The following is a 23,174-nucleotide window of genomic DNA, read 5'->3' on the forward strand; positions in this document are numbered from 1 at the left end:
TCTCACGATATTGTATCTCTTGCCACATTAGGGACAATGTGTCATTTAAGTTTGGGGGTGGGAAAGACATTACTGTCTATTTCTGTTTATCTTTTGTTGTTTGTGTTTATTTCATTTCAAAACAAAAAAAAAAAAATAATAATAATAATAAAAAAAACAAAAAAAACAAAAAAAAACAACAACAACAACAACAAATCTGTATTGTGTTGTTGATTAAGCATGAGTTACACTGTAACTGTGGTTTGCATTTCATTGGTTTATTTAATATCTTGAATACATCATCATCAATAGGAATCTAAGTCCTTTGACTCATTTTTGGCTAGAGAGACTTCACATGTTTTGAGTTAATCATCACAAGCACATTAGCATAGAGTCTATGAGGTATGAAATTTGAATTGAATTGTGTGTTATCTTGAGATGTGTTGGATGACTTGTTGATGAACTAACCTTGGCTTCAAATGAAAATTAAAAAAAAAAAAAAAAAATCATCATCATTTTGAATTTTTCACTAACCGGACCTCTTGCCTCATTAAGTATTGAGTGTTTGCGTAAAAATGTGTGAAATTCAAGTTGGTTGATTGTACGGCTAGTTTGGCTTCGTAGCTTTTTTGACTTGAGTCATTAAGCTCTTAGAGCATCTCCAACAGCATTAGGTATTTTACCTAGTGAAAAGTACAATTATTTACTTTAGCTATTGTTTTTTCACTACACACTCCAACAAATTCTCTATTTCATTCTCTACTTGCTTTAAAATATTATTTCTCATTCTTTTTTATTATGTTATTGCCAACACTTAATTAAAAGGAAAAACAAACACATATATAGAAATCATTCATAAAAACAAAAATAAACACATATGAGGAATATTCATCTCACATGCAAGTACTAATTCTTAAAATTAATAACATAAATAAATTTTTTCATCCAACTGCAAATGATTTGTTTCCATCCGTGTGTTTCCATGCAATAAATTTTTTCATCCAACTACAATTGATTTGTTTCCATCCGTGTGTTTCCATGAAATAATTTTTTTCTGCATTCAATTTTTTTATCCAACTGTGTGAAAAAATTTTGTGAGTGGGAGAGATAAATTTTGTGTAAAGAAATTTTGTTTTGAGAGAGAGACGTAGCAGATGTGAAGAGGTGTTCAGAAGAAATAGAAGATGTTGGGTGAAAAGAGGTGAAATAAAGAAACAATAAATGAAAGAAAAATAAACAATATTTTATTCATCTAGTGTGCTATAGTGAATGAATAGCTCCAAATTGCTATTCATTGTAGCAGTGTAGTTATTTTAGCTAATGGCAAGCTACTCTGTTGGAGCTAAAAAAAGAGCAATAATAGCTAAATATAGCAATATTGGTCTTTTAGCCAAGGCTTTGGAGATGCTCTGGATGTTTTTACATCTAGTGCCCTAAAACCATCTGGTTTGGGAGTCATTGGCCCAACACTTGTTACATAGGTCAATTAGAAAGTTTAAGGGAGCCGAGCATTGTACAGCCTACACAAAAAAAAAAAAAAAAAAAAAAAATGCATATCTTGATTTAAGCCTTGGTTGTTTTCATCTAATAGAATTCCTATGAATTTTGAGGTATACAAAACTTTGAATAAATTGAAGCCCCATGATTGTATATTAATCTCACTTTTCACTTAAAGGAGCATGTGTTGTCTCAAATGCCAACTTATGAGTGAATTGATTTTTTATGTCCTCATGATGTGATTGTGGTGTTGATCTTGTTAAGCATGCTCATGAGTAAAAACCATTTGTCTGTGTGGAAATGGATTCTTGTCAATAACATAGGGCTGAAAAATGTTTGTGGGTATCATTTCTATTAAACCCTCGTGAGATTTCACTCATCCTCTTGGGATGCCTAGGGGTTTAAAAGGCTTGTTACATTTGCTAAATGCAATCGTCTCTCCTACGATAATGGATTTATGTTTCTTGCTTTCATTTTGTTTTTCGTTTTGTTTTACTGAGGGACTAACAAAATGTAAATTTGGGGGTATTTGATGAGTGTCAAATACTGCATATTTGAGCCCCTTAATTTACATTTGTTAAACCTTTAGTTGTGTCTCAGTGTGATGTTTTGTGTTAGTTTTAGTGTTTTACAGGTTGCTAAGGAAAAATTGTGGTCTTAATATGAAATATGCGAAGAATTTGAGAAAATAGCATTTCTGGAAGGGCACGATGGAGCACACGCATTGGCGCTCGAGCACATATGCATTCAAGCATGGGCATAGCAGCGCACGAGCGCAACTGCGCCACTTTAGAGGAACTCATGCACGAGTGCGCTCGAGCGCACCCGTCTTGGGGTCGAGCACACTCGTGCCCAACATCATGCCAGCAGTGCCCAAGCACTCTCCGGTGCGCTGCGCCGCAGTAGACCTGATGCCCGAGTGCGATTGAGCGCACTTGGCTGACCTGGCAGCGCCGAAACCCTAATTAACATTACAAATATCATATTTTTATAGGAAACGGGGAGCCATCATACGAAGGCCGTCCAGGGGGGCGACTAGGGACGAATTTTGGAGAGAATAGTAGAGAAAAGGCTAGGGTTTTCTAGTGTTTTTGGTGGTTTTCAATTGGGTTTGTCTCTTTGTAAACCTCTAAACCTCTATGAATTCCTACATTGTTTTATTTTCTTTCACTTTCATGTATGAGAGGCTAAACCCCCAACTAAGGTTTAGGATGAAGCCTCACAAATGATTAGCAACTAATAACTTTCATGTAAATTGACACTTTTCCATTTATATGAATTATATTTCTCATTGTTTTGTTTATATTCAATTAATTGTTGATCATTTTCAATTGATTGCTTGGTTTATTTGCTTAAATATTGGATATCCATTGTTTTTTGTTCAACAGATACATTGAATCTTTTGGTTTAATTTGGATATCCCTTGTGATTTGTGCAAAGCACGGATATATTGGATGATTTAAACTAAATCGAATATCCTTTGTAATTTGTACAAAGAACAGTTACTTTGGTTGTTTTGATATATTTTTTTTGCAAAAATAGAACATACATAAAATGTGTCGTTTGAAACGTAGAAAAATATTGATGAACGTGAAAGTTGTTGCTATGAGTTTGTGATAGTTGATTCCAATACCTTAGTATTTTATCCGTTGATTAATTTCATTTTGTTTCAATTTATGTTTGTTTATTTTCAATTTACAAAACCTCAAAATTTCGGAACTAGAATAAAATATAATTAGTTTAGATAGAAGTATATTTATATGAATACAATTCCCTGTAGATTCGACCTCGCACTTGTAAAAGCTATATTGCAAACGACTCTTGTACTTGCGAGTATCATTTAAAACTCACAACAGTCATCATTTAAAGAGAGTATATTCCATATAAGCACATCCCCTTTCTTATACCATATGTAACACCCCGCCCTAAATGTTATGATATTATTCACTTTAGGTCAAGCCCGCACAGTTTTATTATTGGGTTTACCCCGAAAGGTCTCATACCATTTTAAAGAAAACATATTCTATATAAACACATTATCTTTTTCCACATCCAGGCAATGTAGAACGTTATAGTTTGGGATTACAATTTCAAAAAATGCGATTTCAAAATAGCGATTTTAAAATATGCGATTTTAAAACATGATTTTAAAAAATACAATTTACACGTTTAGAAAAATCGCGATTTGACTTTTAAAATTATGCGTTTTCAAAAAAATTCATCTTTACCTGCATGCAATTTGAAAACACAAATTTTATTAAATCGCAATTTTTTAAAAAGGCCATCTCAAACAATCCATTTTCTAGAATTTTAGTTTAAAATTACATTTTTTTTTTTTTTGTCTATAAAACCACACTACCAAACACACTCTTCTTAGTATATATATACACAGCAGTCAGCGGCCACAAAATAAGTTTACAGATAATAATATTGAATATTTGACTATCATCCTCTTCGTAAACAATGAATCAATCCAATAATGGGTCTCTGTTAATTTACTCAAGAATGCATATTCCTATCCAGTGGCCTCATCCCACGTGTCATGTGAAAGGATGGGGTTGTTTGATCGAGGATGTGACATAACTGGCTGAAAGAGCTTTGGGATGTTGATAATGTTCGCAATATCATATCAGGATTCAGCCACACAAGAAACGCCACGTGTCATATATCAGCAATCTCACTGGTCCACTATTATTATTATGGGAGGTAGGAAGGCAGTAGAAGGCAAAGGCAAAAGGCGAAGAGACAAAGCAACCTGCAAATGGCAGCATCAGTTATGGCGGCTTCAGTGAGCCTGAAACCATCTCCCTTCTCTGTTGAGAAGGCGGCAGCGAGAGGCCTCCCCTCTCTTGCAAGGGCGTCTTCTTTCAGAGTCCAGGCCAGCGGTGGCAAGAAGATCAAGACTAGTACGCCTTATGGTATGTATGTATGTATGTATACTTAGTATGTATGTATGCATGTTTCCAATTACATACATACATACCTATTTATGCACTAATAATACATGCATGCATGCATGCTTGCTTTGATTTGTTCTGAAAATGCAATATATGTTTGTAGGAACTGGCGGTGGCATGAAATTGAGGGATGGCCTTGACGCATCCGGTAGGAAGCCAAAGGTTGGTATCCATTTACTCACCTCGGCCCTCAATATTGTTTTTCAATATTTTCAAACTCATGAAGTAGCTTTTAGTCTTTTTCTTTTTCTTTTAATCATTTTACGAATTTTTAATTACATCAGATTTTGTAGCTACTTTTTTTTTTTCTTTTTCTTTTAATTACATCAAAATTTCAGTTTTCTTTAAAAAATAGGGACCACATGTTTGTCTAAAAACATCTCCAGATTGTCAAGAACTATTTTTTTTTTTATTTTCTTTTTAAGCAATCAAGGCTGAATTTTTATAAATTCCAAGAAATTAAATATATATACACTTATATTGTACCTTCACTATGTCTAGTAACTATATTCCACTAGGAAAAAATCAATGTAATTTTCGTCCAAATGGATATAATCACAGATTTCAATATATTTCAGACCAATATATATGTTTTAAAAATAATCTCTGGAAATGCTTGAATGCAATATATGTATATATTTTAAATATAGTACAAGGAAATAAAGATATTTTAAATATGTATGGATAATTCATCGACATTACCTCTTGACACTATTCAGGGAAAGGGTGTATACCAATTTGTAGACAAATATGGCGCTAATGTCGATGGGTACAGGTAATTAATTTATCATCTTTTGAATTTTTTTTTTTTTATATGATCGATTCTTTTATCTCTACAAATATGTATGGATAAATATTCATGAACTTGTTGTGTTAGGCAAAGTGTTTGAACCTTACTAATTAAGAGAATTTGTAGAGTTATACTCTTGAAATTTGTTGTATATATTATATAGGTGCAAAAAATAATAATAATAATAATAATTATTATTATTTACAAATTATTGAATATGTTTAAACTTATTGACTTAGAGTCTGATCGGGTATGTGATTTCAAAATTGTAGTTTGATTTTTAAAATCGTGTGTTTTCAAAAATGCACCTCCTTGCTAGCAATTAAACAACGCATTTTTTTTTATGTTTTTAAATTACAATTTTTTTATAAATGCATACCCAAACAATACATTTTCACAGATTTGGGCTTTGAAATCGCAATGCCGTACAGACCCAGTTAGAAGTAATTTTTCGATCATAATCTTATAGACTTCTTTAAATCATAATTATTATTTAAAAATTAGAGGGTTCAAAGTTTGCCACGTTAGTATATTTATCATTTGTGACATGCAATTAAGAATATTTTAGAATTTTGAATATTAACAATAACATATAATATAAATATAGAATTAATACCATCATAAGAGTTAAGAGGATCGAAAATGTGAATATAAATTTAATTAATAAAAGGCAATTATCTTTCTGATTTAATTCGATTATTTGATTTGCAGTCCTATCTACGATACTAATGATTGGTCCCCAAGTGGTGATGTCTATGTCGGCGGTAAGAAAGTATTTAATTAATTTATTTTTTTATTATTTTTTTTAATTTATTTTTGGGGTGATGTTAATTAGAACAAAGTAACATGAAATTGCAGGTACAACTGGGTTGGCCATATGGGCTGTTACCTTACTTGGCATTCTTGCAGGAGGCGCGCTTCTTGTGTACAACACAAGTGCTTTGGCTCAGTAGAATCCATTGTTGTCATCTTTGGTCTACTGTAGCCTGTACCTAGTTGTAACTCATGAAATGCTAGAGTCCAATCTTATGTCTTATGCTTTGGCATGGAACATCATTGATGCCTGTAGTAAATACTCTTCAATGTGAATTATTCATCAATTACTTTTCTTCTTTCTTCTTCTTTCTTTTTATTTTTTTATTTTTTATTTTTTGACTATTTCATGTTGAGTTGCAGAATACAATGATTCGTTGTTAGGATTGAACATCTAATTGTTAGAGATTCCAAACTATTATTTACATGAATTGGGGGCGAAACTATTATTTGTTTTGCCTGCTCTATGCCCTTCCACCCGAGTGTATGATATTGGACAATTACTCCATGCATCCATCTTACGAACCTTCAATCAACTTAGGTGACAAATAAATGACGGGAGCATTTTCAGCAATGATGGCTATTTTAACTATTCAAAATACACATGTTTTTACTTTGAGCTTAACTTCTATGTGGATGTTGCATAAACAAGGAACTTTGTGCCCTCCAATGGAAGGACGACATGTTAGCATGGAGCACAAAAATGATCTATGACAAAAAAACCAAATTTTTAGCTTCAACAAATCGACAAAATCTCCCCTTCTCTGAATCGAACGCCAGTGCCCTCTTCTTTGCTAAATGACACCACCTCTGTTCCTCTGCAACGTCTTCTTATTCTTCTGCAGGCTCACCTTCTTTATCAATATCTTCCTTCTATTTTGCTCCCTTCTTTAAGTGACCCCTTACGTTTTTTTCTCTTCCTATCTTTTATTCTCCCTCAAGTTCTACTCTCTGTTTTGGAAATGCAAGAAGGGGGTGAATGAAAAAAAAAAAGAAATCCCGAGGACTTACGGATGCTGGAGTAGCGGCGGAGTCATAAGGATTGTTCGGTGGTGGCGTTAGGCGGAGGAACGGGGGAGGCGGTGTTGGGCGGAGAAGAGGGCGTCGGCGAGAACAGGGATTTTGTCGATCTACTGAAGAGAGAAGCTAAAAATCCGGTGTTTTCATCTTAGGTAGCTTTTGTGTTTCATGATGATTTGTCTCTTCCATTGGATGGCACAAAGTGCATTGTTTATGCAACATCCGTATAGAAGTTGCTCTCTTTTACTTTAGCTACTAGTTTTTCAATACAAATTCCAACAGATTATTTATTCAACGCTTTACTTTATTTAAATATTATTATTTTTATTGTTTGTTGAGGGACAGGGAGAGAGAGAAAGGTGAGAGAAATAATTAAAATAATTGTAGAAATTTGAAAGTTTACTATATCTAAATTTTAAGAATAACTACACTGTTGGAGACAGAAAAAGGCTGATAATAGCTATATTATTATCAGTCTTTTAGAGCATCTGCCGTGATGCTCTTATATGCTTATATACTCTACATAGATTAGCATATGCAAGAAGAAAAGCAAAACATACCAATGTTTGCTTAGGATTACTCCGGTCCTAACTCCATCCCTCTTTGTTGTTTAGGTTGCACGAGTAAATGGCACTTAATTATGTCATCTTGTCGGGGCATACTAAGCTCAGTTAATAATTAATTGTCAACCCCAAGGAGTAGTCCTGATGCCTCATGTAGCATCAAGTCTAAAGATTTGACCGCCTTGAATACAAACAATCTATTGAGGCCACAATTACAGGCAAAAATCCATACTAAACCCAGGACGTGTGAAAGAGGGCACGGTGTCCCGGGGATCCGATACCACAGTTATCGAAGAAAAAGAAATCGTTATTTTCTTTCCGTTTTACACATAAATCCACTCTTTTGTTTAACAGCATGTTGGTAATGGTAGCAACTTAAATGTAGAGCATAATTCTGGACCTGTATCTTGTGAAATAAGAAAAACTTTGAACACCTTACTAAATGAATTGGGAATAATTAGGTTTTCTTCAACTGTTGGAATATTGAAAATACAACACCCAATCACCCCCAGCAAAAAAACAAAAGTAATAACGGCGGGCATCCGCAAAAACCCGCCATTTTCTATCTTCTTTCACCATAATATACCATTAGAGATTCCAATTTCAATTTCCACCAGAATCAGGGTATTTTGTATTTTCACCCCTGCTGAGTGGATGTCTGGGCAATGATGTCTACTCGTTAAACCTTAGTGGCCTCACACTCAACGCACATGATGAGCAAGCAATTGATTCAGCTTTTGACTTCGACCACTACCTCTTCCCTCATCTGGTGTAGAAAAACATCAATCATTAGCAGTATTTGCTCATCCTCATTGTATCTCCTCATAGGTCTCTTCATCTTGATGTGGTAATAACAAGTCCCTTGAAAGTGGAGAAGTTACATGTCCAGTTCCATCCGCCATTTTCGACCTAACAATCTGCAAATGCATTTTCACTTTGATTTTCAAAGTCTATGCAAATACAGCACATAAAATTCAATAAAAAGGCAAAATGGAGATTGCAAATTCTCAATATTTCAAGAAGAGTGTCTCTATCCTTTTCTCTTAAGGATAAAGATGCATGTGCATGTGTGCGCACACAGTAATCATCATCACCATCACTACTACTGTTATTTCTAATTATTGATTTGATCATAAGTGCTTCACTAATAATGCATAACATGCATTCTGATTCTTATTGTAGAATTATTATATATTAGTAGCCAGACATAAGTTAGTCCATTGAATAAGAAAGACGCTCAATGAAATTTTCATGGGCAAACGCATTTTCAACTTTAAAATTTAAAATAATTGTAGAATACTCCCTCTTATTTTCTGTTAATTCAGTTTATCAATCAGAACAAGGTATTTAATATTAACCCCAATAAAATAAGTACATATCACACATATATATAAAAAATAAAAATAAAAAGAACATTGTGACTTTTTTTTTTTTTTTTTTATCCAAGTTAAACTCTTCAAGTATACTCAGGCTTCAGAGTCATATAGATAATCAATATTAATGATTTCTTCAACAATCATTATTCCTCAGTACTGCAAACATCAAACTGATTGGTAACCAGGGTTTCACATTATGTGCACTTATAATGCGTCAGAATAAATGGTCACAAGAATAGAGCTGTATAAAATGATTTTAAAAGTGTATGATGCTTAAGACAAAATAATTGACTAAAGCCCATTTTCAACATAATCTAATTGGAAAAGGGCTTCATTAAGTTGAGTGAAGTAGGGTAAATCATAATCCTATTATGACATTCTTAGATAGAAGGGTATACACCAGACAAGTGGGACAGGCCACTGCCAACTAGGCATTAAAACAGAAGATTTATTGCTCGATATAAAGATAAAGAATAATGAATGAGATTCAACCAAGAGCATTAAAAGGTTATGCATCCAAACCTTTTCTATTTCATCATGAATAATAGGGTTCTCTTTCAAGTACTGCAATGCTCTGTCTCTTCCCTGTCCCAACCTTTGAACACCAGAGAACAAGAGAGTATTAGGGGGAAATTAAGGCTGAAGTCCAATCATATGCAGCTATTCACCAAAATCCTAATGTTTTGTAGCTTTACGAAAATCCAGAGGTGCTACCACGAAAAAGCAACTTTTGCTCAAAAAGGAGATTAGTGAAAACAAAACAGAACCCAAAAAAAAAAAAAAAAAATTGTACATAATAGGAGATCATAGAGCTGTCTCAAAGCTAAAATAAAATATTCGGATATTAAATAAAGTGGCAACTAAAATGGGTTATACTTTAGATTTCAATAAATCAAGTTATTTAGACATGTAAATGACAGATGGCAACCAATTAATACCAAACGAACAATTGAAATGGAGCTAAAAACCACCAGTCTGGGATATTAGCACTCCAATGGTGCTTCTTTAGTTGATAAAAAACACTTTGCAACTGAATTGATGAGACAAAGGGGAACTCTTTGGCTACATGCTTTGTCTGTGTTATAGTGACTCAATTTTTGCAAATGGCATGTAACACCCCTCACCTAGACCCCGTGGGTAACAGCAGATCATAACTGCTACATAATTATGATGCTGACTGTACAAAGTGACGTGGACTTAAGTTATTATTGTAGTTAAGTAGTTAAGTTTATTATGAAGCTTAGCTAACCGTGTGTGTATTTCAACCTGCTCAATACAGTATATAATGTAACTGATGTTCATTCATTCATTCTAATGAGAATACGTTGATTTTCTCCCAACTTCATCTTGTTTACACTAGATTTGATATATCAAAGCTCTTCACTATTTGGTGAAAGTTCATCAATGACAACATCCTCAATTCCCTTCGTTCCTGAAGCCATTCCATTTGTTTATTCTTCTTCTTCCTTCAATTTCCTCACTGATAATACTTAGACCCCTTTCTTCTTACATAATGGTGATGGCTCAGGTTTGGTGCTTGTTTCTCAACAATTGATTGGTGAGAATTACAACACCTTAAGCCGATGTATGATCATGGTGCTTACCGCCAAAATAAACTTGCGATTTGTTGATGGCATATCATGATTGTTATTAATAGGTTTAGTGGTAGCTTACGACTGGTAGAAAATTTTCCTCTTAGGAAATTCGGGGTTTCCCAATTTGGAAATTTTTTATTTCAGGAAACTTACTATTTTCAGAACGGGCCTGAGAAGGGCTTGTATAGTTCGTTGTGAGAGTTAGGCCTAAGCTAGTCATTAGTATCAGAAAATTCTGAAATTGTTCCTAAAGAATGTATGTTCTCAAATTTTATTTAAAAGGCCCATCAAAGGAAAAAAATAATATTTTTTCAATTAAATAACTTTATTTTCAAAAAAAAAAAGAAAATATGTTCATTCAAGAAAACCGCAACTGCCCCTTAAAAAAAAAACAAAAGAAAAATATAAAAAGAAGCCAATTACTGCCAAATAGGCCTTTTTCATTAGATAGACTAATTAGGGAAAAATAAAATAACGGAAACCCTAGCCTTAAATATCCCATGTCCACCCTATGGTCTTTCACTTGCACACAATTTTCAGGAGCAATAATCTGCTCAGACCCTAGCATTTAATTTTTTCTCATGAAAGTCTCAAGAATTTGTTTTTCTTTAATGGGCCTTTTAAACAAAATTTGAGAACATACACTCATTAGGACCAATTTTAGAATTTTCTGGTTCTGACACCCAACTCTCAGAACCCATTTTACAGGCTCAATTCAGGCCCTACAACCAATTCCCAAAATAGTAAGTTTCTTGAAATAGAAACTTTCCATATTGGGAAACCCTGAATTTCCTAAAAGTAAAATTGTCTTCCAAATCCTTCGTTTTAATAAGTAATCAAATTTCATTAAAATGCAAAGGGGCACAACTCAAGTACATAGAAAGTATACAGGAGAGACACCTAATAAGAAAAAGATAAAAGACAGAAAATTATGAGAACTAAAAAAATGAAAACAATTATAGGCAACCATTTAATGATAAAGGGTTTTGAAGAAAAACGCAGTTAATTCCATCACCGTATTCTCACAATATTCAAAACTTATATCATTTTGTTCTTTCCAAATAAACCACATTAAGGAAGGCAATCATCTTCCACACTGCTATACTATGATGTCTACCAAACTGCCTTCTCCAACAAGCCAAGAGATCCACCACTCGTTGAGGCATGATTAACTCTAACCCAAAAAGACCGAAAATAGGGTTCCTTACGGCACTAGCTATATCAAAATGGAGGAAAAGATAGATCACGGTTTTCCCACTATTTTTACACATGCAACACTAATCTACCATTGTTATACATTGTTTCCTTAAATTATTCACAATGAGGATTTTCCCTAAAGCGATTGTTCAAGCAAAGAAAACCACTCCCAAGGGAGCCTTATTCAGCCAAATACTCCTCCAAGGGAAATAAATACTATCATTGTGCAGTAAGGCATTATACCCAGAAATTGGCTAAGCCTTTGAAGTTTTATAATCACAAGTCCAAGGCCAGGAGGGCTTCGAAGCTGGATGTTAGCCTTCTTGAGGGTGAGTGGTTGTCTAAGATCTTTGCCTCGCTTTCTTTGCCTTTGGTCTCGTCGGATGGGTATGTTTCGGTGAGGTCTAGTGATGCTGAAGCTCTTCCTTTGTTCCCACCAAGGCCGCTGTTATCGATGGCATCTTGGTGCTTCCCCAAGTTTTTTCCTGGTATGTCTTCCATATACCCTCTCCATTCTATGAAGGGAGCCTTATTCAGCAAAATACTCCTTCAAGGGAAAGGAGTACTATCATGGGGCAGTAAGGCATTATACCTAGAAATTGGCTAAGCCTCTGAAGTTTTATAATCACAAGTCTGAAGCCAGAAGGGCTTTGGAGCTGGATGTTAGCCTTCTTGAGGGTGAGTGGCTGTCTAAGATCTTTTCCTCACTTTCTTTTCCTTTAGTCTCATCGGATGGGTATGTTTCGGCGAGGTCTAGTAATGCCCAAGCTCTTCCTTTGTTCCTGCCAAGGCCAGTGTTATCGATGGCATCTCGGTGCTTCCCCCAGTTTTTTCCAGGTATGTCTTCTATATACCCTCTCCATTCTATGAGGGTGTCTTTTGTTGCCCCCCCCCCCTGCCCCTTTCTCAACACCCGTTGATGCGGTGGTTGTTCCCCCTCTAACTGTCTTAGAGGTGGGTGAATCTTCAAAAGGGGATGATCTGGATGGGGCTGGTGTTGGAGAGAATGGAAAGGTGGGGATGTCGGCTTCTCTAAGGTTGTGCAAAGTGCGATGGAGATATATCCCTTATTGGGGATCTCCTGTCGAGGTAATGAGAAAAGGCTTCAGGATCTTTTCACAGTCCTTGACGAGGGACAATGTCATGAGGTTGTGGCCTATGTTTCTAAGTCGAAAGGGAGGAGGGAGCTTAAAAACTTTGAGTGCTCTATTGACTTTGATGTTAGAGGTGAGGCAAGAGGGTTCTCTCAATATGATGTTGTAATCCTCTATGGGTGGCTTGTTGTTGTTGCGGTGCTTTGGGTTTCCGCAAGCGGCTTGTTTTTTATTTTTTTTGTTCTATTTTTTCTTTTTGGTGTTCATTTTGTATACTTCCTGTGTACTTAGGGATGCCTTACGCTTTTTAATGAGATTTGCTTGATTAACTTAAAAACAAAATACATGGTTTAGTTTAATTACAGATACTACTAAGCAACCCTACCCCTAATGCATACTGAAAGTAGATAGACAACAAATTGTTACTAATAATTCATAATCATACTTTGGTAGCATCCAGTACTGGTAATATAAGTACCAAGCATGGGTTTTTGATGACCGAACTCATGGCCCACTAAATTGATTTCCGACAAAACATTGACTGAATGATGGACTAGATATAATTTCCTCCAGTGTAAAATATGATTTATGAATAGTGAATCCGCACAGCCGTGCAAGAAATCAGATGCATAAATGATGATTTGAGGATATCAACTCTCGTAAATTTTACTTTCAAGATTAAAAAGGAACTATAGAAAAAGAGGATAGAGAGAAATGAACACTACGAGCTGCAAAGAGAAGCCAGAGACGAACCTGTGATCCCCATAGCTATACCAAGAGCCCTTCTTTACCACAATATCCATCATCTCAGCACAGTCTAAAATGCAACCCTGCAAGAGAAAGCAATGTCAAGAAGAGTGCAATTTGCACCTTTTGGGGGGAACAAGCTTTTCTGTTGCATTCACTGACCAATTTGCTCACTCCCTCTCCAAACATAATTTCAAATTCAGCTTGCTTGTATGGCCTTGACACCTATGACAATAAGTTGAAATGAAATCTTTCTGTACATATGCAGACATAAATCAAAAGCACAAAATGGTGGCAGATCAAATAAATTAAGATGACAATTACAACTAAGTTAATTAAATAACATCAACTAAAATGTTGGCAAAGTTTGTGAAGTAGCAATTGTAACAAACTAACTTAATCCGCCTTCTAGGACATAGTCAAGTATCCTAAAAGAAGTACTCATTAAATTAAAAATGCGCGAGAAGTTTAGATTACATCTATAAATGATGTTGCAACTTACAAGAGAGCAATAGCTTTGCATGGCAAACCCTGGCTTCAACAAGGTATTCTAAAGCAATCTAGTGAAAATGATTATATAAAAATTTGAATACTGAAATTGAATGTCACATTATAGATATTTTCAGTGAGACTGGTGTTAATTCAATTTAAAGAACTTCAAATAATGATAAATAATTAATAAAAAGTGGAAAAGAAATTCGTTATCTTTATGTTAACGGCAAAAATAAAATCTTATATATCAAGTGAACATATTAGTGGAATATGATCCTCACACAATCTTGACGCCAATCTAATTTACCTTGCTCTTTTGTACTCTTACACGAACCCGAAGCCCAATGTCTTCATCTCCTTTGACCTATAGCAATAAAGAGGGATGCATGATGAAGGTTCCTTACATATAAAGTTTGATGAAATGATCTCCCTAAATATAGTAGTGATTTAAACAGCTACTATACTTACAGACTTTATCTTCCCGGTAGAACGTATCTCAAGCCGAAGAGATGCAAAGAACTTTAATGCAATTCCTCCACTAGTCACTTCTGGGTTCCCATAATATACACCAATCTTACAAAACCCACAATAACGATAATATTAGTCTCTGCAGTTGGACATGAGAAAATTGTCACAGAAAACAAAAGGTGCAGTAAAAAATTAATATTCAAATATACACGCAAGAACTAGACTCAGTTCAATCAAATGGAGTTAGACCCTACAAATGAAAAATATCTGCAATCATTCAAAGAGTAGTCTACTGAAACAGTAAACTTATAACTAATAAATCAAAAGTACCTTATATCTTATTTGATTCAAAAAAATCAGAGTACAACCAGCTTTCGAGGCATTCCCTGACATCTTACGCAGAGCTTGGCTCATAAGGCGTGCTTGCAAACCCATTTGCTGCATCCCAATCTCACCCTATATAATGAAAACGTAAGTCAGACATGGGCAACCTTATCAATTCAAAATCTAAAAGAGCCACAAAGAGATGATAGCTTACTTCAATCTCAGCCCGTGGAGTGAGAGCTGAGACAGAATCAACACAGATAAGATCTATGGCACCAGATCTGCACATACGATCTGCAACTGTGATGATGAACTCAAAATCAATATGTATCAAGCACAAGTGTAAAGAATTTCATAAGCATCATAGTTCCATATTGAATAGTGCCAGACTCTTCACAACAATTTTCAAACAACCACATAGACAGAAAAGTATATTACTCTCAAGTGCCATCTCGCCATGATCAGGTTGGCAGACGATCAAATTTTCTACGTTCACTCCCAATGCTTTAGAATATGTTGGATCAAAAGCATGCTCTGCATCAACAAGCATTGCATTGCCTCCCAGCTTCTGCATATTCATTGAAAAGCTTCATGCTGGCCTCATTACAAATGACATTTAACAAGAAGTGTCTCCTTATAACCAAGGAAATAAAAATTCAGAAGTGAAGCCACGAAAGAAAAAAGACCTGCACTTCTGCAATTGCGTGGAGTGCCAAGGTGGTTTTTCCGCTACTTTCTGGCCCAAATATCTGGAATGAAATATGGAAAGATTATATCAGCCTTTTCTGTCGCATAAGTTACCCAAACTGATAGAAAAATGCTAGAGAAGTTCTATAGAGTAAGAAAGCTCATAGAAAGCTCATCAAAGATCCACTGCAAAACATGACAGCAGTGTACAAAAGTTATGTAGCATTTTCAACTTTTTATTCTAAGGCGAAAATACACTTTAGCCCACTCAACAATCACCCATTTTGCACTTACACCTCCAAATTTTAAAAATTAGCATTAGGGCCTCTCATACTACCACCACGGGTCAAATTAGACACTTTTACATTTTTCTCCCTAAAATACCCTTAAATTTAAATTTATTAAAAAATAACCATTTGAAAAAATTAAACAAACAAAAAAAACTAAAAACACCAAAAAGGGGTGGCCCTTTCCTTATTATCCTCCTTAATTTTTCTTTTTTTTCAATGACTATTTTTATATATTTTTAAATTTTATTTATTAATAACTTCAAGGATATTTTAGAGAAAAATGCAAAACTGTTTAATTTCCCATTTTTATTGCATATCTTTACCAAATTTAGACGCATACAGTACTTAATTTCATATAATCTGCTGATGCTTGAATTCTACAGGTCTTCATTGAGTTGTGTTCTATTTGTGTGCATAAATCCAATAACACTAAGGCACATGCTCCAATGTAACAAAACTGGAAAGTGAAGATGTATTGACCTATCTTATAAATTGTGAAAATGTTATAAATAACCAACGCTGAATAGATGCATGACGCTGTCCAGAACTTGAACTATAAAAACATGAGATGGATTGTATGGACCTTCTTCATAAAACATACCAATCTTCAAGTAACATCCTAGACCACCCCCCCCCCCCAGGGTAATTTTATTAAATTGTTGCTGCTTTAGTTTTCTGTAAATGTTGTGTGGTAGTAAGGAAAGTAGTCTTGTGACTTTTATAGTTGCACTAAAACCCTAGCTGCCCTAAAACCCTAAATTCCCATGCAACCATCAGTTTACCTACACTACCAGCTTGTACATCTCAATTAAAACCCAAAAACAGCTGCTTATTTTAGCCCCCAAAGCCTCACGTCAGTTTAGGAGTGTTGTAGTTTGCATGAAAGGTTTAGAGAGAAGGTGGATGCTCATTACTATTACATAGCCTACCTCACATATCTTATTAAATAGGTTTTGAGAAATACGACAATGACCGAAATATCCGTAAACCCTAATAACTCTTCTAAAACTCCCCCTCAAGTTGGAGCATATATATCAAATAAGCCCTGCTTGGAAGAAACAAGGAAACAAAAAAACATACTCTAATACTCTCCCTCAAGCTAGAACAAGCTGGAGCAAACAATATAAAGACAGACTTATAAAATAAAAACACAAATAAGAAAATGCGCTAAACCAAAAATAAAGCTGAAATTTCACCAAAAACCAACAGCGAACAAAAACCCGCCAAAAGCTTCAACGCCAATCGAAAACTCGCTGAAAGACTACAACGGACGATCAAATCTCACTACAAAATACTAAGGCCAGTCGAATCTCGCAGAAAAACACCAATAACGGGTCGAAAACCACTGCAAAACACCAAGGTTTATCAGATCTTGCCACAAAACACCAAGATTTGATCAGATCTCGTAGTAAAACGCTGAGGTCAATTGAATCTCACTGTAAAACACCAAGATTTGGTCAGAACCCACCGCAAAACACCAAAGCTGGTCAAATCTCGACAACCAACTACAACGATCATGATTCTATTGATCAATACCACCCACAACCAACAATGATCACGATTGATGATCAATACTACCAATAACAGCCAACCAACAACAACGTTTGATTGATGATCAATACAACCAACAACAATGTTGGACTGATCATCAATACAACCAACAATGGTCAACCAACTACAACGACAACTTATAAACAATATTTTAGTAATCCCCCTGAGCAACAAACCCGATGGTGGCTCCATGAAGCCCAGTCGAGCGATAAACCACATGAGCCGATTAAGAAACCACTTGAATAGGCCGAAAAACAATTGAACCAGCTGCAAAACTATTTGAACCTGTCAAAATATAGCAAGAACTGGCCAAAGAATGTACTGAACCGGTCGAAGAAGACACTGAACCGAACGAGAAAGGGGTTGAACTGGTCTTAAACTACATTGAACCGGACTAGAAATACTCTGTAGGAGAAAAGATATTGAACTGGATAAAGAGTTGATTAACTGGCCAAAAGGATACAAAACCGGCTATGATAGTAAATAAACCGAGAACGCGGCTATCCTTATCCAGGATAGGGAGAGCTGCTGACAACAACCAAACAAGGTCTTCCTTACTACTAGAGATGCCGCTGGCCACTATTTCCAGCGAAGGATTCGATGGCAACACCAGACCGTCGTTCACTGAAGAACACCACATACGTACGTCGCCAGAGAAAACAAAACCACCATGAAACACCATAAAAGTCGTTGGAACCACGAGAACAATTGATAATTGCCAAACTTCACTGGAATAGCTACCAAGCACCACAAAGAATGCCGCCAACCACCAAAACTACTAAGAGACACCACAAAAGCACCGATATACGACCGAGAATTGCCACCAAAACTGTCGATCAGCCAAAACCAACATCCTAAGTACATTGGTTGGGGGTTGGGCTAAGCTGAAAACAGTGGATTCTTTTCTTTTCTTTTGTAGGAGACTTTCTGGTCACCAAGAACAACTCTTTTAAAGCTTTATCAAGGCATTGCCTGTGTGGGCTACCACTAGGACTATAAAACACCAACACGTCAATCACAAGGAAGAAAAACCAAGACTGCAAACGTGGGGTTTAGACCAAGATCATAAACACGCTCTGATACCAAGTTGTAGTTTGCATGAAAGATCCAGAGAGAAGGTGGAGGCTCGTTACTGTTACGTAACCTACGTCACACATCTTATTATATAGGTTTTGAGAAATATAATTACCAAAATACCCACAAATCCTAATAACTCTTCTAACAAGAAGAAAAGAAAAAAAGAAAAAGCATCTCTCAGCAAAACCAGCAAAACCTAAAAGTCTATAAACAAAATCCCCCAAAGCTGCGACGAAATTAGTGGTAAGTTAAGCCTTAAAACTGTCTCCTAGAAGCTACCACTTGCTGTCCAGCTTTTAATCAAGTATTTTGTAAGTATTTTCAATGATTCCTTCTAGTGTTTGAGAGTTTCTTCATCAAACCTTATAAAATTTTCCCTTTTGTGTTTTTCTTAATCCCTATGTCCCAAATCTTGCAAAATCAGTGCATGAAACTGATTTCTGCACAGAACAGTGTTGCTGCCCAAGGAACACATTTTTTTTCTTTTCATTTTCTCCTAATTCATGGCCGGATTTTGCGTAAGTATTAGCCTAATGAGCCTTATCCTTGATGTTTAGTTTTGTGGTTGTGAGAATCATAACAAAAAAAAAAAAAAAACTATTAATGCATTAATAATTGAATTAAAATTGACATTTGAGCTTCCTATCCATGCTGCCAGCACTAAAGGAAGCAAGTTGGATTTGATTTCTTCTCTTAAACGACATGATTATGGTTTGTACAGCATGATTGCATGATTTTCCTGAGTGTTTGACATTAGCATAACATTTTGTATGAGTGATTGAGTGTGTTGCATTGTATTGTAGAGACCATACATTAAGATTAGGTTGCTGCAGAACTACAATCACCAAGAAAGGTAACTGTAGTGCCTTTTTCAGAAAGATATTTTGCAATAATTTGACTCTAGAATGATCCAAACCAAGCGAAATAATCTTCACTAACACGTTGCTGGAATTATAGCGCACACACACAAACACACTAATTGAACCTTGAGACCTTAAAAACCTATCTTTTTGGCCCAAGACCAGATCTGTCTAGGAAACCTTATGGTGACCTAAGAACCCTAATAAGACTAAATGTATTTGGTGTTAAGACCTACACTCTAAAGAGCAAAAGAATAAACTCGTGTTACATGATTTTATTGAAAATAAAAATTGGCACAGCCCCTCATACATGAAATGTATACAAGAGAGACAACCACACTAAAGGTATCAGAAATCTAAAAAGATTACAAGGTTTAAAAGATTCGAAAGGAGGAAGAATGAACATAGACTACAACCCAATCTAGAAAGTGAGTCTATGAATTTTAGTATTTTAATAAAAATCTGTTGCCTGTCTCAAAGCCTTCCTAAGTGAGCTTTAGAATATCCACTGCTTACCTAGGAAGCCATATTTAGAGTATGACGGCTGTTATAAATACATACATGAAGAATATATAAGAGTTTAATATAATAGATCTACCTAACCAAATAAAAAAGTAGCTTATTACACTTAATTTTGAGTTCTCTTTTAACGGTTGTATGGTTTTTCAAGTGAGATGCCAGTGCATGATTCCATTTACAGAACTGCACCTTCTTTATCCATGTGCAAAATCAACTTTTTGAGATCCTGTCATACAATGCCATCAAGCAAACTATTGCAGTAGAACGGTTTATCTCACCACCCTCTTCAACCGGCATACAGGATATTGTATCAAACAAATCAAATAACTATCTACAGACGAGAAGTTAATTCAGATTCTCAGTGGAACCAAAGCATGTTTGACTCATGAAAATGTAACCAAAAACACCAAAGTAAAGGAGAAGCATGAAGACAAAAAGAGGTAATACCTCTACGATTCTTCCTTTGGGAAGGCCACCACCTAAGGCAAAGTCTAACGTCATACAGCCACTGGGAAAAGTTTCACTGCAATGCACAAAAAATGTAACAAAATCTATGCTCTAGTCAAAATGCCACAAGCGGGCCTGGTGAATGCCCCATGATGCAGCTTCCAGAAGTTTAACACATTAAAAAAGAAAAAGGAAAAAAAAAAAAAAGTGCCAAAGAGGAGTTATAAAATTTTATTTTAATGAAAGAGAACACATACACCAAAGCACCACCAGCACTGCCTAATCTCGTAACACTTCCTTTTCCGAATGAGCTATTGATATCGTTCATTGCTGCTTCCAGTGCTTTTTGCTGAATAAGAAGTAACAATATTAGATCTAATCTATCTGTAACGTGGTCAACCATAACGCTGTTTAGCATCCTAAAAATAATGCAAGGGTCATGGTCAAACTCCTCAACTACATTTGTAAAAGCAAATGGCAAAGACAGAAACTTAAATGAGAACATGTTAAAGCATTAATTAAATAATTAAATATACAATTTCTATCGCCTTACTATTTTGGGGATAAGTAGTGATTTAACATAGTATCTCTGCAATTTCTAATAAGATTGAATTACTTATGAAAGAAAAAACATTGTATCAAAACAAAGGTCTTGAGCCCAAACCCCAATTCCACAATTTTTTTTAATCATTTTAGTTAAATATTGCACGTGTTGGACCTCACTTATGGAGGAATTTGAGCCCACATGTGAGTGGAAGTATTAAAATATTAATTAAATGATTAAATATATCATTTTCTATCCGCTTAAACTTTTGGGATCAGTGGTGATTTAACAAAACACATCCCATCATAAAACATAAACCAAAATAAGTAAATAGATGAATAAATTCAAAATCCCCAAAAGCAGAGCATAAGAATCTCAAATATGGGCCATAAACATATTATAACTTCTATATGGTAGTACTTTATTACAGAGACTAGAGTACGGACTTTGAATGCAGGTACTTCCATAAGTGTTGGATTCACTTGTTCTCAAAAGGTTTCCCACCATTTTCTAGAGTCTACTAGCCACGCCCTCATTGTAATGTCGTGTTAGTTCTGATAAAGCAAGGCAAAGTGAAGGGTCCAAGTAGCATTGTGAATTTGTAACGGTACGTGCATAGAGGGCCTTGACAGTTCCCCCATAATGCATGCTTCAGCGCCTACTCATGTAACCCATATTACATCCATCTAATAACAAACATGCCAAGGACCAATATCCCTTCTAACAAATAGTTTCTTCTAATAAATAGTTTATGTCTTGAGTCAGTCCTCAAACAGTCTGCAGCAATCAGATCATTGCGAAGGGTTCACAAACACCAATTTTGGACAGACTAGAATATGAACAATACATCCAAGTGTTGAGCAGTAGCATCCAAGAGTTTTACACGCGTACTAATACAAGTCTTGAACGTCAGAAGATCAAGATTCAGGCACTTTGGGATAGTTGAAAACTAGAAGACAGAAAGTAAAGCATGCAAGGACTAGACGCCATTATAGAAACCTCCTTCCATGTTATGCGAGGATAAGATGTGAAGAAGATCATTATCATATGGGCCATTGGGGACATGCACAAACCAGTAACTAAAAAATCAATTCAATGCATTCTCTTACAATATCATAAATCTCACAAGACAATTGGATGTGATACAATTGAATAATTAGCTGGATAAATTATTGATTCAAAATAAGTCATTGAACATAAACAGAAAGATTAAAGTAGGTGTTTACCCACTCACACACAAAGGCACACACCACAGAGATGCATGCCTGCAGACACAATGGAGAACATAAACACATCTCTCTGGTTTATTACTGAAATGGGGTATAAAAAAAATTTAACTTGCACAAAAATGCAAAACGAGAAGTGGTAAAAATTGCAACTTTTCACCTCCAAATCAAAACAAAAGCCGGTAAGCCTCTCAGTAGTGCCTTTCAGGAGGCAAAAATGAGAAGGATAGGGAAAAACAAAAGCTGGGTCCGAGTAAATGAAAAGCTTCGATGGAAGAATACCCATATGCGTGCATGATATGAATGAGATATAATTGCAAAGCGGAGGTGAAGAAGAAATGGAAAGTGGAGCATACCCGGTCGAGGAAGCGGGGGTCGAAATCGGCGGAAAGAGCGCCATTTACTTTGCCTTCGAACTCGCTACGAATTCTGACTTGCTTAAGCTTGGAAGCAGGGGTTAGGATGCGTGAAGTCCAACATTTGAAGCTCCTCAGAGGACAAGGAAAGAAGAGGCGTGACGACGACGACGATGATGGCCAAGAGCATGCTTTTGAGGAGAGGGTGCTGGCTTTTAGATTTTGAGGGAAAATCAAATCCATTATCCTCACTGCAGCTCTGTTGCTGGCTACAACTTCAATTCTATGTTGCTCCTGCGGATATGTCCTCTTCTGTAGTCGGGTGCATATACGTTTGTATTTTTTTTGTTTTTTTTGTTTTTTTTTTTTAGGACATGATGAGTTATGGACCAAATCACTTTCGGAAAAGTTTAGGTCAATTTCTTCAAATTATCACTCAATATATATATATATATATATATATATATAATATTCTCTAAAGTTTCAAAAAATTTCAATGCTCTAATAAGGTTGACAAAAACGCAAAAATGATAAAATTTTTTTAATAAAACAAAAATACACATAAATTTTCGTAGTGCTCTACATGTAACAGTTATTAATCACAACTAACTACTACTAAGCGCATATACAGGTTGACAAAAATCATTAACTACATATACGTTAAATCACTAACTACATATACGTTACGGATAACAGTTTTAGGGT

At 35.4% G+C, this 23,174-nt stretch overlaps 2 protein-coding genes across 3 annotated transcripts; one reads left to right on the top strand and one right to left on the bottom strand.

Moving 5' to 3' along the window:
- The first annotated feature begins 4,174 nt into the window (after positions 1-4,174).
- LOC132175094 (photosystem II 10 kDa polypeptide, chloroplastic) lies at positions 4,175-6,335 on the top strand. Its single transcript, XM_059586912.1, has 5 exons — positions 4,175-4,394; positions 4,537-4,595; positions 5,153-5,208; positions 5,935-5,987; positions 6,082-6,335. Exons 1-5 carry the CDS (start codon positions 4,238-4,240, stop codon positions 6,174-6,176), a joined length of 420 nt encoding a protein of 139 aa, XP_059442895.1. The 5' UTR covers positions 4,175-4,237; the 3' UTR covers positions 6,177-6,335.
- A 1,542-nt stretch (positions 6,336-7,877) lies between these two features.
- LOC132175825 (DNA repair protein recA homolog 1, chloroplastic) lies at positions 7,878-22,809 on the bottom strand. 2 transcript variants are annotated; one of them, XM_059587886.1, is made up of 13 exons: positions 22,470-22,809; positions 20,601-20,692; positions 20,344-20,419; positions 15,599-15,661; positions 15,351-15,480; positions 15,127-15,212; positions 14,919-15,044; positions 14,589-14,693; positions 14,428-14,484; positions 13,791-13,853; positions 13,635-13,711; positions 9,518-9,590; positions 7,878-8,536 (listed from the first exon to the last, which is right to left on the bottom strand). In XM_059587886.1, exons 1-13 carry the CDS (start codon positions 22,710-22,712, stop codon positions 8,429-8,431), a joined length of 1,299 nt encoding a protein of 432 aa, XP_059443869.1. In that variant the 5' UTR covers positions 22,713-22,809; the 3' UTR covers positions 7,878-8,428. The 2 variants fall into 2 exon arrangements, with proteins under 2 accessions (XP_059443869.1, XP_059443868.1); XM_059587885.1 differs by having other exon boundaries at positions 7,878-8,569.
- Positions 22,810-23,174: the final 365 nt, after the last annotated feature.

Source organism: Corylus avellana, chromosome ca3 (assembly GCF_901000735.1).
Source record: "Corylus avellana chromosome ca3, CavTom2PMs-1.0".
Classification (NCBI taxonomy): Eukaryota; Viridiplantae; Streptophyta; class Magnoliopsida; order Fagales; family Betulaceae; genus Corylus; species Corylus avellana.

Bases quoted from the DNA above. Each gene is read 5' to 3' on its own strand.
- LOC132175094 (XM_059586912.1), top strand. From the start codon at position 4,238: ATGGCAGCATCAGTTATGGCGGCTTCAGTGAGCCTGAAACCATCTCCC. The intron at 4,395-4,536 runs GTATGTATGTAT...ATATGTTTGTAG, and splicing joins CAAGACTAGTACGCCTTATG to GAACTGGCGGTGGCATGAAA. The intron at 5,988-6,081 runs GTAAGAAAGTAT...ATGAAATTGCAG, and splicing joins TGGTGATGTCTATGTCGGCG to GTACAACTGGGTTGGCCATA.
- LOC132175825 (XM_059587885.1), bottom strand. From the start codon at position 22,712: ATGGATTTGATTTTCCCTCAAAATCTAAAAGCCAGCACCCTCTCCTCA. The intron at 20,693-22,469 runs GTATGCTCCACT...CTTCTTATTCAG, and splicing joins ACCCCCGCTTCCTCGACCGG to CAAAAAGCACTGGAAGCAGC. The intron at 14,485-14,588 runs GTAAGTATAGTA...TTATTGCTATAG, and splicing joins CTACCGGGAAGATAAAGTCT to GTCAAAGGAGATGAAGACAT.